This window comes from Macadamia integrifolia, chromosome 7 (assembly GCF_013358625.1).
Source record: "Macadamia integrifolia cultivar HAES 741 chromosome 7, SCU_Mint_v3, whole genome shotgun sequence".
Classification (NCBI taxonomy): domain Eukaryota; kingdom Viridiplantae; phylum Streptophyta; class Magnoliopsida; order Proteales; family Proteaceae; genus Macadamia; species Macadamia integrifolia.
Genome location: NC_056563.1, coordinates 23,451,364 through 23,465,748, shown reverse-complemented (window position 1 = coordinate 23,465,748; position 14,385 = coordinate 23,451,364). Strand labels below are relative to the sequence as shown.

Below are 14,385 nucleotides of genomic sequence, written 5' to 3'. Positions count from 1 at the left end.
GTTTTTTTTTTTTTTTTTTCTTTTACCCCGTTCTCCCTCCCTTATTGTCTCTCCCATCTCGTCACTTCTTCCCTAGCCATTGCGACTTATCCACAGGGAGACCCACTCCACCTGGCCATTTGCCTAGTAGAGCTCTTAGATGCCTTGGATAATACTATGGGTGGACATTGGACTTCTTGAAGATATCCTGTGACTATGCCTAAGAGATGAACATGATTTGCCATCTTTTTTTCCATTTTGGTAATTTTTGTGCTTCCAATCTCACTTACCCGTTTTAGTTTCCTTCAGTAGTTAGTGCTACCATGAAGTTGGGATCAACAGTGATGGTGGCAGTCTAGCACTCACAGTGTCAGCCAACGAAAATCACGTAGCTTGGTGGGGTGGCATTGGGTGTTGCTGGTGGGCGAACTAGGTAGGTACCAATCCTTTCTCTCTACTTGTCACTTTAAAGCCCCCAACCCCATGCCATTCATCCAGATTGAGAAACATAGGTTCTGCACCGACCCAACCCAACTCTTTCACGCCATTTTTGAAGGGAAGATGGATGCAACAATAGCTCCCTACCCAGCTCTTTCACGGCTTAAATAGGTCTTGAACAACCCAGCTGCAAATCATTCACAAGTGATAGAGCTCGACAGTAACGAGCACGTGATTGTGACGCAACTGCTTTGAGGCGTCCCCCTGTTTGAAGCTCGTGTTCATAGCGCCAGTTTTGCCATCCGCTATCGTAAAAGCCACGATTACCAACTCAATCGAACAAGGTAGCCACCACATGACCCCTTATCATTGAACCTAGCAAGAATCACAACGAAGATGCACAAAAAGCAGATTTGAGTGATTCAGGAGCTGGGATGGCAAGGGCATGGAAGATGCAGAGCAGCCGGGGAAGGGTGGTCTGGGCAAAGATCGTTTTCTCATAATCAAGAGGAGGAGGGGGTTGCTATTATGTTCACACAAGAAAGGTATAAACAGATGGGATCCATATTCAGAACCGGGCAAGGCCGGGGCTGGGACAGTGTTGCAGGGAAGAGAAGGAAGGGAAGCAGGGGGTAGGTGTTGATCAGAGAAAGGAAGATGGAGGCAGGGGTAAAATTGTCAAATAATAGATGAGGGTGAGGGTGGGATACTGTTTTGGGTAGTTTCGTAAACCCAAACCCAAAAGTGGGTAATTTTGTAAACCCAAACCCAGTTTGGATAGTTCGGTAAAAGGAAACCCAAAAGTGGGTAATCTTGTAGTTTTCCCTAATAATATTGTATGGTATGAATATGACAGTAAGAACTAGAATTCTTATAATACTGGAATTCATAGGGAAGAAAATGGATTTATGGATGAAAAATCAATATACTTCTGACGACCTTTAAGAAAAGCAGCTTGACAAGGGGAGTTAATTTTATCTAGGACCTACCTAAGCCTATTAGCAAGTATCTTAGTATTAATAAAGGTAACATCGGCAAAGGCTAAAGTTCTCTTTGGTTGGATTTTTTATTTCAATTTCAATCGAAGATTGGCAGCTAAAAATACGTCAACAAACAAGTTATTTGTTTTTTAAAAAAAAAAAATGTTTCGTACCATGAGAAATCCATTTTGGCTGTTGGGATGGTATGGGCAACGAAGGGGTGGATCTACAAGGATCAAGGGTGGGTGAGGAGAGAGGGTGGGACAAGGATGGGGGGTTACAAGCAAGAATGGGGATGGGTTTGCAAGGACAAAGGGGTGAGGGGGCCTTGTGAGCAAGGGTGGGTGAGGAGAGAGGTTTGTGAAGGGAAGGGGGTGGAGAGAGAAAGACCTGAAATCGAAAACCACGTTGTGAGCAAAGGTGGGGGTGAATTTGCAAAAAAACAAGGGTAGGTGAGGAGAGAGGCTTGCGGAGGGAAGAGGGTGAAGAAAGAGAGGGAGACCTGAAATCGAAATCCAACCAAAGAGATCCAAAGAATAGGAATACAATACCAACTGGAAATTAAATGATATTGAATCCTCTCTCTAATGTCTATTGAAACCAAACTGTTTTTTACCAAAAAAACATAAAAAAAAACAATTCCATTAAAAATACGATGGAGAAAGCACACACCAGAAGAGGGCAATTGGACCATTTGTTAAGGTTTTGCCCATTGAGATTCATCGAGTGCGGTCTTGAAGTGGTACATGGTATAGCAGCAATGATTCACATTGGATGTGGGCTTGCCATGGAGTGAATAATCTACCCGGCTTGTGATCCGACATTGTATCCATTTCTTTTTTCTTTTTTTTATTATTTTTTTATTTTTTTAATCTATTTCAATTAGTTAATAGCATCTTACTTGGCCGTAAAAAATAAAAATTGGGCCCTCAAGAATCCTTCAGGTATCCTATAATCTATAGCTGAAGACTGAAGTTTACAAACTCACATATCCAGTCTCCTGAGGATTAGTCAAGGACTCGAGGTACACATAAACTAGCCTAACACCTTAGTTAAAAAATAAAGAAGAAAAATCTCACATTTTCTTACCCAGAAAACGAAGATTCTGTATTCGCCACAGAGTTGTAGAAAGAGGACCATTGTTTCATATACTAACTACAAACAGAGGCCGATATCCATCCGACACCAATCCATATTATTTTACCCCTGCTTTGCATTAAAAAAATATTGTTTTGATGATTTTTTTTTACCCTTAATCCAATACTGACACCCAATCTTGGATTGGCCTGGTATTGGATACCGATACAATTCGATCAATCCATTACCGAAACTTAGAACCCTGAATATAACCGAGGCCTATCAAAATACACAACTGATACACAAGCCATGCCCACACCCGCAAAAAGATTACTGTTTAAATGACTGATAAAACTGCTGTCCAATTACCCCATGGAGGGAGTATGGTGATCCAGACTTGAAAGAACTCAACCCCATAGACTAGCTTACAAGTTGAGGGAACCCAAGACCATTAACCCACATCAATTCTCTTTTGAAACTGATACAGAATCAACCCCTCGTATGACTGATAAGGAATTGTAACATATGGGCTAAACTAACATTCATAAGATTCAAACACACCATACCATGTGGTAAGAAATTCTAGAACTGTAACTCAATGCAAAATGGATTTCTCATTTGATGAATCCATGCATATTTGATGAATCCATGCTCCAATGCATGAACAAAAACACTATAATCTCAGCAAATTAACAATAGCACAATTGAAGCAACATTAAATGAGCATTCCAAATGATAGATTTTTGTTAGCAGCCTGTATAGGCATTGATCCAGGATGGTAATCAAGGATGGGCAGATCTGAAAGATAACCTTCACAAGCCATGCAGACCAGCAATAGCAGAAGAATATATCCTTTTAGGAACTGGATGCTGAAGCATTCAGAGCCATTACCTTACACTGTTCATTCATGGCCAACAGCTGCGCCTCCTTCTTGTCAAGTAAAGCACTCAGCCTAACATTCTCCTCCATGAGTTTCTGCACCTCGGCCTCTTTTCGCATTTTCTCACTCTCCAAGTGAGTGGTCTTAGCAACTAGCCTGTTTGAAGAAAGCCCACAAAAACCAGACAAGAATCTCTCAAAAGGGGAAACAGGAAGCAATCATAGAAGGGTGGTTGGGGGGTTATAAGTATAGTCCATAGAATAAAATATTCGAATAAGTTAATTTTTGGATATATTAATTTTTGGATATAATCAGCTAATCATTTTTTTAATTGAAAGGTAGCATGCTCCATGGAGTGTCGAGACTAAACATGGACCAACATTAACTATGGCACAATCTAATCAAACTTCCAAAACAAGGGGATAAAGTCGGGTCCCAACAAATCCTACCAATTTCTATTTATATAGCTAGGAGCTTGGTCACCTACTGAATATTGCATATCCAAACAGAGATCCAGTAGTTGTTTTCCCAAACTCAAAATGCATAAACACAATAAATGGAAATAACGGTAAACAGTCAGAGGGAAGGTTGGTAGAATGTGTCAGAAGACTCGAAGCTCACAAACCCAGTATTGACTTTTAGACAAGAATGGGTTTTTCCTTTTTTCCCTCAAGATCGCAGCCACGTTTTATTGCTAAAAATAGCTAGAATAAAGATAAAGTATAAGAACCACAGGCCAAAGCCGAGGGCCCTGAAAAAAGGACACAAACTTAGGACACACACACTAAAAGACAAATAAGTCGTACACTTTACCAAGGTCACTCACCGATACCCCTATTTATACACCAGGTAGTTTGGAGAAGGCTTAAGAGAGTTGAGTTTAACAAAAGAAAGGAGAAATGGGATAAAGGAGAACCGTATTAAATATGACAAGCCACTGACCAGGTAAGTCCAGGTCCTGTTTAGGTTGCTCTTTTTATTATTTTTTGGGGTAGTTGTCTAGCCGGCTCATTTGCGAGTAACATTCGCAAAGTTAGGTGGCAAGAAGTTGGTTCAACAGGAAGTTAACAGACTCAATTCATATATACAAAAACATACATAACATAAGGTCTATGAGGCAATGTGGAGAGGCACAATGGGCCCTCGTGAATGGATCCAAATCAAGACTGGATCATCCACCCACCCCCCCCCCTTTTTTTTCCAGCATAAGAGGAAGAGTTTTTTTCCAGCATAAGAGGAAGAGAAGGTTCAGAATATTGCATGCTATTTCCTAAGGTGAACAGGATTCAAAGAAAGTGAAGATGTCATTTTATTTTCAACTCTCCATTTGCACAAGAAACTCATTATTCAATCTCGTTTTTTCTATGTTCTTTGGCAGAAAAAATGCCCCAAAGCAAATAATGTTAGCATCCTGAGAATTTAAGGTGATATTAAATCATCATCCAATAGATAACAAAACAGTAAGTAGTAAGTAGAAAGCCAAGCTTTTCAGAAATACCATACAGATCCCTATGACCAAATGAATAGGGTTCTCCAGGTAACAACTTGGTTAACAATGCCGAACACTTTTGTGCGCATCCTGACGTAGATCAAGCGGCTAAGACAAAGGCACAGTTCTGGTCCAGTTTTGTTCCAGCGGGCCAGCCAGCATTTTTGGCTAGTTTTTGTTCTAGTTCCAGCAGCCTCTGGGTCTCCAATTTTGTCCTTGTAAAGCCTATCTAGCTAGCCATTGATGGAGTATTTACAGCCTTCTAGAAGCCACCAGAAATTCCTATCGATTTCTACAACAAGGCTGATTTTTGTCCTTTAGCGAAGACTTGGACTCTAAGAATCGCTCCCAGCTTGGTGGAGAGTTTAGTTTCTATTTTGAATCCTTTGTTTAAGTCTTAATAAGCAAGCAATGTAACTTAGGAAGTCTTCTATTTCCTTAGATAGGAGTTTCTATTTCAAAACTTTCCTTTTTGTTAGAGTTCTTATTTCCAGTTTAGTTTCTAGGAATAGGACTTTCTATTTTGTAATTTTGGCCAAAGTTATATAAAGGCCAGAATCAATTGTACAAGCTATACAGAGATTTGGATTAATGAAAGTTGAAGTTTATCTTCTGTGGCTGGGAGAGTCAGTTGAAGGGTGAGATGCCCAAAAAACTTGAGAAGGTGAGAGGACCAAGGAGAGGGTGAGAAGCCTGATCCAATCCATTCGTCTTCTTCCACCTTCTCATCCCTCCATCATTTCTGTTTTCCATTTTGTTTATCATTCCATTTTGAGTATTGAAGACCCATTCAAGCCCTGAGGAAGCCCTATTGAAGAACCAAACATCACCAAAAATTTGAAGATCAGAAGACAGCCTGCTGCTCAGATCGATACCTATTTTCTGCTGGAGCTTTGACCTACTGTTCCTCCCAAGTCTGAAGCCAGTTGCAGCCATCCTTTTAGGATTTTGTTGGAGGACCTACGAGAGAGACAAGACCAGATTTTGGGCCCCATCCTTGGTCTGGTTTGTGAGATATTCAAAATCTCCAGATCTGGTCTGGTTTGTGAGATTTGAAAATCTCCAGATCTGGCCTGGTTTGTGAGATATTGAAAATCTCTAGATCTGACCTAATGTTTGCCCTAATTCTGGTTACAATCACATCTCCCCAACCTGTATTCTGTTTGAGTTGTTGTTTGGAGGTTTTATCAAGCACCACAAGGCCACCACTCGACCCGGATCTTAGGCTCTACTGAGCCTTGCTTTGTGAGTTATTATTTGGAGTTATTTTGACCGAAGTTTGGAACTATTTCAGATCTGTCTGCTCTTTTGAACCTGATCTGTTCTGATTTGTTGGAGCTTGTGATTTCATCTATTGGCATTGATTACCTAAAAAACTACTTTTTAGAAGATATTTTCTTTGATATTTACAGTAGAAGAAGACACCAAAAAGTTCTACGTGAATGTTTTTGGCTAAACAATGAATAATGTGGACACCAAGGAAGCAAATGATAGTGTTACAACCGCTTATCCTAAAAGCCCACACTGTTAAGTAAACTGGAAACAAACAATGTATATCAACACCCCCGCAAGTGCAGGCCTGTACACACACGGCCCTGCATGTGACATGCACTCACGTGGAAACACCATCACGTAACACCGAGGGTAGAATGTGTCAGGGAACACCATTGCACTTTCAAGGGATTGAACAGTCGACCTCCCTGCTCTGATACCATGTTACAACAGCCTATCCTAAAAGCTCGAACTGTTAAGGGTGGGCAACTATAACGTATATCAACAAATAGTGACACAAACATTGCACCACCAGTTAGTTCAATCTCAATAAAGGTACAAACAACGCAAGCAAAAGCAGAATCATTGGATGAAGAAATGATCATCATGATATGATGGGGACATTGGTGGTAGAGGAGACAAAGATCAGGATTTCTAGATTACACAAGAAATTCTTCATGGTTCTAAGACCCCAATCACATTGTCAGATGTTGAATAAACTGTTCACTCATGGAAGTTATCATTAAGAGATCAAGCCAATGTCAACATGCTACATCATCCCTCAACATGAAACTGAATCACTAGGGAGGAAAAGTGAAGGACACAATGCAATGGGCCAAGCTCCAACCCAAAAAATAAAAAATCAAGGGGAAAGACAAAAACATAGAGAAATGCGATTGGCTACATCTCACAAAGTAATCAAATCCCCAACAGTCTAGAGTAAACAACACCTTGTTTTGCAAGATCATCTGCAAAATCTGTAGATAATTCTCCTCCAGATTATCAAATTCGAAACCTTGAATTTTGCATGGATTATAGATCCCAGATTCTGTTATCTAATCAGAATCCCAAAACCTCAGAAGAAGAAGCTCGGAAAAGCATCACTTTAGCACTTATTTCAATAACTCACATATGTCAGTGTTTGCATAAGAGCTAGACAGTGCATCAAGTAGACATTTACATATATATATATATATATCAAATGTCAAAATTTGTTGTCTTCTTGCACCCCCCACCCCCACCCCTGCCCCGGGAAAAAAAAAATCTTACTAATAAACATCAGTATCACTTCAGATACTTTTCTCACTAAACAGAGAATTTCACCCATACATGTCACTTGGAGACACGCTGAAATCAAATGTGTGTGTGTGTGTCGCCACATGCATGCATAAGAACAGACAGAAAACCAATAATTTAAGAATGGACAAGCAAGTAATTACAAATTCAGTGCCACATACCAAATAGGGGGAAAGAAAAAGGAACAAAAGAAACACTTCTTTTCATCTCCTTTTTCTTTTCTTTTTTTTTTTTTTTTTTTGGCAGGGGAGTGGGGGCAGTGCATAAGATGATGGACTATGAAGTGGGGTCATTATATGCTGGGGATTTATATAGAGCAGGCACTTGACAGGAAAAATGAAAGTAACGCACCTCTCAAAAAGCCTCTCAATTGTTTGAAATTGCTTCTCTGACGAAAGAAGCGTTTCCCGAACACTGATAAGACTACTGACATAGGATTTCAGTGACTCAAAATCCTGCTTCACACGACAAAGCTCCTGTTCATTTTCTGCAGCTCGTTGCCTCTGTCTAGATGTTTCCTGAACCATATCTTCAACCTTCTGCTTCATCTCATTTAGAATACAGTTTGTACCCAGTGCAAACCTTTCCATTTCCTCTACCTTCGCTGACATGCTTTCAATTTGAAGTGACTTCATTTTAATCTCTTCCTGACCTGAAGTAACCTTTTCTTTTTCAATAGCTGTTTCAGTTTCTGCCATGATTACCCGCTTCACAAGAGCTTCCATTACATCTGTTACCATTCGTATGGACTTAAGTATTTCACCAATATAAGCTCCATCATGTTCATCGATGGATCCTTGCCTGTTACTGATTATTGTCCAAGTTTCCTCATCTGCACAATCAAAGGAAGAAAGATCGACATCCTTTGACCACTCAGACAATGGCATACCATTTTTGTCAACAAGACCCATCCCTTCTTGATGTCTGATTCCACATGAAGTATGAGCCAAATCTGGAACTGCCATGATTCTTGCTTTTGATTTCAAGTATGTAAGCAATGTTGCCGTAGTTTTGACCCTCCGCCAAAGAACTTCTACTTCCTTCTTGGCTTCTTCCTCAGATTCCTGGACAGAAGCCTTTACCTCCATAAGCTTTGCCTGCAAGGCATCCACCTGAGACTGCCGTCGCTCCATCTCCTCCTTCCACATGATGTTTGTTTGATTTAGCTGAGACTTCAGTGACTGAAATTCTAAATCTTCCTCCATTTCCACAGCCATCCCTTAGTCTCAGTTCTGAGGAGGAATCGTATCTGAATTGAAACTCTGAACCTCTCAACAAGATATACTGGATGATGGCACACAAACTTGAAAAAATGAATGGAGGAAACATTCTAATTCAAAATAAAAAAGTAACAGGAAACATCTGTGAGCAGTCTTCTATAATGATGCCATATGAGAAGAATGCAAATTGCAATGTGAAGGAAACGTCCCCCAAAACAGGCCAAGCCATTGAATGTTTTGATTGAGTCGGACTTGGCAAAAAGTTGCAAGCTTAAAATGGGTCATGAGCGTAGAGGAAATCCAATTAGGGCCTTTGTCAGTTATGCTTGGGTGATGCCATGCTAACGATATTTAATGCTAATTATAATTTCAAAAAAAATAGAATGCTAATAATATTTAATGTTAATTATAATTTCAAAGAAATAGAAGGATATACAACTGCAGCATTAGTGACTTTACATAACAGCTTCACACATATATGACAGCACAATTCTAGAGTCAGGTTCTTGATGAGAAATGCAGAAGGGGAACTCCAGTTTGGCTTTGGCATCCAGAAACAGGGTAAGGAGTAGACAAGCCATACTAGAGAGCCTTCTCAGATGGACATTAGACGTAGAGCTCAAAATAAATTGGATTCACAGCTAGGTAATCTTCATGGTATGATCCTCCTCTAGACAAAATCTGATAGGAAGCACACAATCAAAGGATGACTGAGTTAGAGAGCAGTACAGCATGCAGCTCAGTTGGTTGTGCTCACATCAGACATGAAGTAAGAATTGATCAACTCACTCACCAAAGGGAAGAGGGTTAGTTAGGACCTAAGAAGCAACTCTTCATAAGAAATAAATAAATGACTTTAGTGTTTTGTATAGGTTTGCACTCAAGTGTTTATAGGAGGGATTCAAAGTCCACAAAACTATTATAAAAGAACGAGTTTTCGCTTTTCAAGAACTGAATGCACTTTATTCCTAGTTGAACAGATTCAAGTAATTACCTACATGGGACACAATAATCAATTATTAGGTGCTTTAGCACCACAAGAGTGCAAAATAATGGGGTAGGATTTACGTTGGCCACTGGCTTCTTAATTCGCCCCATACTAGGGGAAGGATCTTCGGCAACACTTGCTTGGACATATTAAATTTTTAGGATAGAAACAAGGGAATAATCTCCTTATGCCATGTGCATAATCTGCAGACCAAGGAAACATGCAAAATTTTTAGTACTTTATATCGGCAATATGCAAAATAACTCCATTTTCTTAAACGATGATTTCACATTGCTTGAGGTCAACGCAAAAACCTCCAATATGGATTTTAGAGAATTCATACAAATACATAGAAGGGTTAGAAGAACTTCAAAAAATGAAAATGTTTGTCCAGTGTAAAGAGTAAAACGCACCCTGCAGTCTCAGATATTTCATGTTGTCAAGCCTCTAAGCCTTCTATTTAACCATTTCGAAGTTTCCTAATATCCTGACAAAAGTTTTTCTTTAACTAATAATCTTGTGTAATCCCTATAAATCCATTTTATAAAAATACGCACTCATGAGCCAACATATAAGATAACTAATTTCATCATACAAGAGCTCCTCCAATCTGAAGAAATTAACAATTACTGAAGTATGAACAAACTGTAACCTAACAATATTTGTTTTCACATGCCTAGATCAGTTGATCTAGGAGAAGTAAAACACAATAAACGAAAAAAAGAATCCCAAGTTACCTCTATTTCAAGTTCCAACGGGAAGTAAGGCTTTTCCTACTAGTAAACAAAGAACTTAAGAATGGATCATCTCTCCGCCGATGAACCCAGCCTCCAAGTCTCCAACCAACCTGAGACACTAAAACGAATATCAGATAAACTATATGGGCTTTCTCGCTTGTTGCCGTAGCTTGCCCTATACTCATAAAGAACTAAGAAATGCAGACAATCGATAACCGAGATGAAAAAAAAAAAGCACCTTCTTTTCTCGAATAAAACCCAACCAAGTGGAGATATCAATCCAGAAAAAAAGCAAAGAAAAATCAAACTGAAAGGTGAACAAAAGGAAAACAAGATTAACTCGGAAGATTGAAGACGCTAATTTGATTGAGGAATTATAGCTTGGAATTTGAGAAATTGGAGAAAACCTTGAAAGGATTTTGACTGTAAAGACGATGATGTTCGTTCAATAATGGAAATTGAGAACAGGATGAGCTGCTTCTTCGCCTTCTCTTTTTTCCTTTTTTCCTTTCCTGGCGATGTGAACGTTTCTTTACCGTTGTCCTCGAGCTGTGCAGAAGATGTTTCTTCTTTTTCCCCTTTGGTGGAGAGGTAGCAGGAACGGTCCTTTTCCGGTGCGAAGGTGGGTATTTAATCCCAAGACGACGGTACAGTCAAGCTTGCGCTTTACCTGTTGCACAGAAGATGTTTTAATATTCACGTCAACAGGGATACCGAGTCCATCCTTATAAAGGCCAACCTCTTAACTGCTTTGGGAGAAAAAAAATTTGATATCAAATTAAAAAAAAAAATTAAGATAAAATTTTTGTAATTTTTACCAATGATTGTGTGACTAATTTGAAAATATTCTAAATTTGATTAGGGTTAGAGAACCCAAACCATTTCTATGGTCATTACATCGGCACACAGGGCAATGGGATGCCATGCAGAGACATCTAAACATTGTAATGTGGTCATGCCACGCGGGCGAATGAAATTATGTTCTCCATTTGATTATTAGATTTTTGAGAAAAATGTTCTGACCAAAGTGTGTGGCCTCTACGCTCATACGAATGATGATCCCATTGTCATGAAATGTATTTATCCACCTTTGTTGATGTCCTAGTATGTGCTCTTGTTGGCTCTCGCATTGGTGTAGACCAATAGCTTGGTAATGCTCTCCAAACCTAAATTTTATTTTACTTTGCAATGGTCTCTCTTTAGTTTCATTTGACTGCAAGTAAAGAAAGTGAAATCACTTTTTAACAAAATGAATAAATCACTTTAAAATAAAAAATATAAAATTTTATAACCATAATTGTATAACTTAAAACACTCTAAATTTATTTTATTTTTCAAATAAAAAAATTAATTAGAAATAAAATGAAATTTAATAATAAAATTTGTATGCTTTAGAGTTTGTTATGTGTGATAATGATTATATAAGTTTTCACTTTTTCTATTCAATTGATTTCCTTTTTCTTTCCTTGCCCAAAAAAAAAAATCCTTCCATTTCTTAATTATAAGGAGTTTTTTTGAATAAATAATTATAATAATCTTATGATATATAAAAAAAGAAAACAAAGATTTGAATTTGCAAAGTATACTCTAAAAAGGTGTCTCTTTTTTTAGGGGAAGGAGGGGGAATACACTCAATACAAAATCATATGCCCATATGACACGAGTTGATCCACTAACCTCTGAGTGCTTACTCTTCAAGAAGAAACTGCAAATTAGTGCACTGAACACAGGCACTATATATACCCCTCAACATATTTCCATTTAGGTTATCAGAAAAAAAAAAAAAAAAAACATATTTCCATTTTTTATTCAAAGCAAATAATGTAATTTCATGCGCGAAAGGAGCCAAATGAGTTACGGTTTGTTTATATCATGGGGAAACATTGGGTTATTGTGGGCCCCACACTAACCCAGTTTCAACTTTTTCGTTTTTTAATTTCTTTCTTTCGTTCTTTCTTCTTCTTCACTGACATATCCCATGAACACGATCCGCTGCAACACCACTCCTTAGGCCTCAGCTGCAACATCCATCGTCGCTTCCTCCCCTTCCGCCCCCTTCCGCTGCCGCTTGAGAAGGATACCGAAGAGGAAATCGAAGAGGGGTGCTCCTCGAGAGACGCAACGATCTCTTCGAACAACATCTGCAACTTCATCTCAAGATCTGATCTTGCGCTTCAGCTACTATTTCTCTCACTGTGCTCGACCTCTCTCTGGACCATCAGAGACTCAAGAGTAGCCATGGCCTTCATCAAATCAAACCTTTTATCCACCACCACGCGATCCCGCCTTCTCTTACTATATTGAGCTTCAAACCATGTTCTTCTTACCCTACTGCTTCTACCACAATCCCATAATTTAATCCTCACTCAATAATACAACACTGCTAATAACAAACAAAACTTCTCCCCTCTGGTTTTTTACGAAGCATACTTAATATAATTAGACTTTGAAGAAGAATGATGTGAAAAGAATGAGTCACCACACAACTTTTATTAATTCATACAACTTTGTCTGTCCATTATCGCACCCCACTAACCAAACAATACCGATTTTGGGAATTTTATGGCAAATATTTCAATTCTTCAATACTTTTTAACCTTTTCCACTTTGATCCATCAAACAAACTATGCATTAAGTAACTAAAATTTCTTAAATTAAAAGGTAGAAAGGGAATTACATACTCCAACCAAAACAAAGGAGGAGGAACACCTAGGAGAAAGAGGAAAATAAAAATCAGAACAGAGGAGAAGAATGGTGATGAAGAAGAAAAAGCATCAATAATGAATAGCATATATAGTTTTAAAAATCAAATTGGATCAATCATGATCGCTTGTATTGGATTGGATTGATATTATCTGAGACTCATCCCCAATTCGATATCAATCCATTGGTAATGCATAAAGGTAAAATCATCGCAAACACTATTAAAAAAGAAAAGGCAAATCCATCACATCGTCCATACCCAAGTTTTAAAACCTTGATAAGTAGGGCATTAGGGCATTTCTATTTGAACAAAATTGCTTCAATTTATCCCAAGGGGTTTGCTCGGATTGCTCACTTGATAAGAATGAACACCTCAAAATTAACAGGTCATGAGTTCTTCATGTCAATTTCCCTATGCGAAGCTCTTGAGGTTTTTATAGGAAATTCTTCGTATGTGGTATTGCAAAAGTGCAACCAAGTTTTTTTATTCAAAACACTAGAAAGGCAAGTAAAAATCAATTCGTCAAGTTTATTTTACCCCAATAATTTTGAGTTTACATGGGTTTCTTTAAACCTGAGGGATCACATTGAACCAGAGTTTTCACAAAATAAGTAGTGTCTATGGCCATGTACCACAACAGTTTTTCTTAGATTCCCAATTTCAACTTCACAGTATAGATGTTACAAAAAAAAATTTTTGAAAATTTCATTTTGGTAGCAGTTTCTCAAAAATAATTTTTGACACCAAAAAAAAAATACATTTTTTAATTAAATTAAAAAAAAAATGAATGAGATGACGAGTGTCGCATCAGTAGCCTTTATTTAGTTAATTAAGGTAGGAGACTTGATGCATAACCAACCAAAGCATGGAAGCGTAAAGAGTCGTTAGAGATGGAAGACTAACCAAATTGGAGCGAAAGCCAACGAAACTTAATTAGGCTAAAGTTGAAAAGGAATCCCAACATTTCAGTGACAACTAAATATTACTTTTATTAAAGGTTTTGCCAAGTATTCTTCACTTTTTTTGAAGTGAGTAATCTAAACAAACCAATTGAGACTGAAATTCTATGACTCCCAACACCTCCTCATGTAAGCAGATTGAAACATCGTCATATACATAAGAATATATATATATATATATATATAAAAGAAGAAGTTGGTGGATTCAGTTATCAACAATTTTTTTTTTCTTCCATTTGAACTCCTTTCTATAATTCTTTGAGTTGCTTTAAAAGGTGCAATTGCTATGTCATTTATCAACAAATTTTTTTTTATTTCATTTAAACCCATTTCTATAATTCTTTTAGTTGCTCTAACAGGTGCAAT

General features: G+C 38.1%; 1 protein-coding gene across 8 annotated transcripts; it reads right to left on the bottom strand.

Annotated features, from left to right (window-relative positions):
* Positions 1–3,063: 3,063 nt before the first annotated feature.
* On the bottom strand, positions 3,064–11,064 carry LOC122084464. 8 transcript variants are annotated; one of them, XM_042652730.1, is made up of 6 exons: positions 10,764–11,064; positions 10,357–10,474; positions 10,033–10,106; positions 9,626–9,822; positions 7,763–8,695; positions 3,064–3,510 (listed from the first exon to the last, which is right to left on the bottom strand). In XM_042652730.1, the coding sequence occupies exons 5-6, from the start codon at positions 8,626–8,628 to the stop codon at positions 3,330–3,332; spliced, it is 1,047 nt and encodes a 348-aa protein (XP_042508664.1). In that variant the 5' UTR covers positions 8,629–8,695; positions 9,626–9,822; positions 10,033–10,106; positions 10,357–10,474; positions 10,764–11,064; the 3' UTR covers positions 3,064–3,329. The 8 variants fall into 8 exon arrangements, with proteins under 8 accessions (XP_042508664.1, XP_042508660.1, XP_042508662.1 ...); XM_042652726.1 differs by having other exon boundaries at positions 10,357–10,466; XM_042652728.1 differs by lacking the exon at positions 9,626–9,822 and having other exon boundaries at positions 10,357–10,466.
* Positions 11,065–14,385: the final 3,321 nt, after the last annotated feature.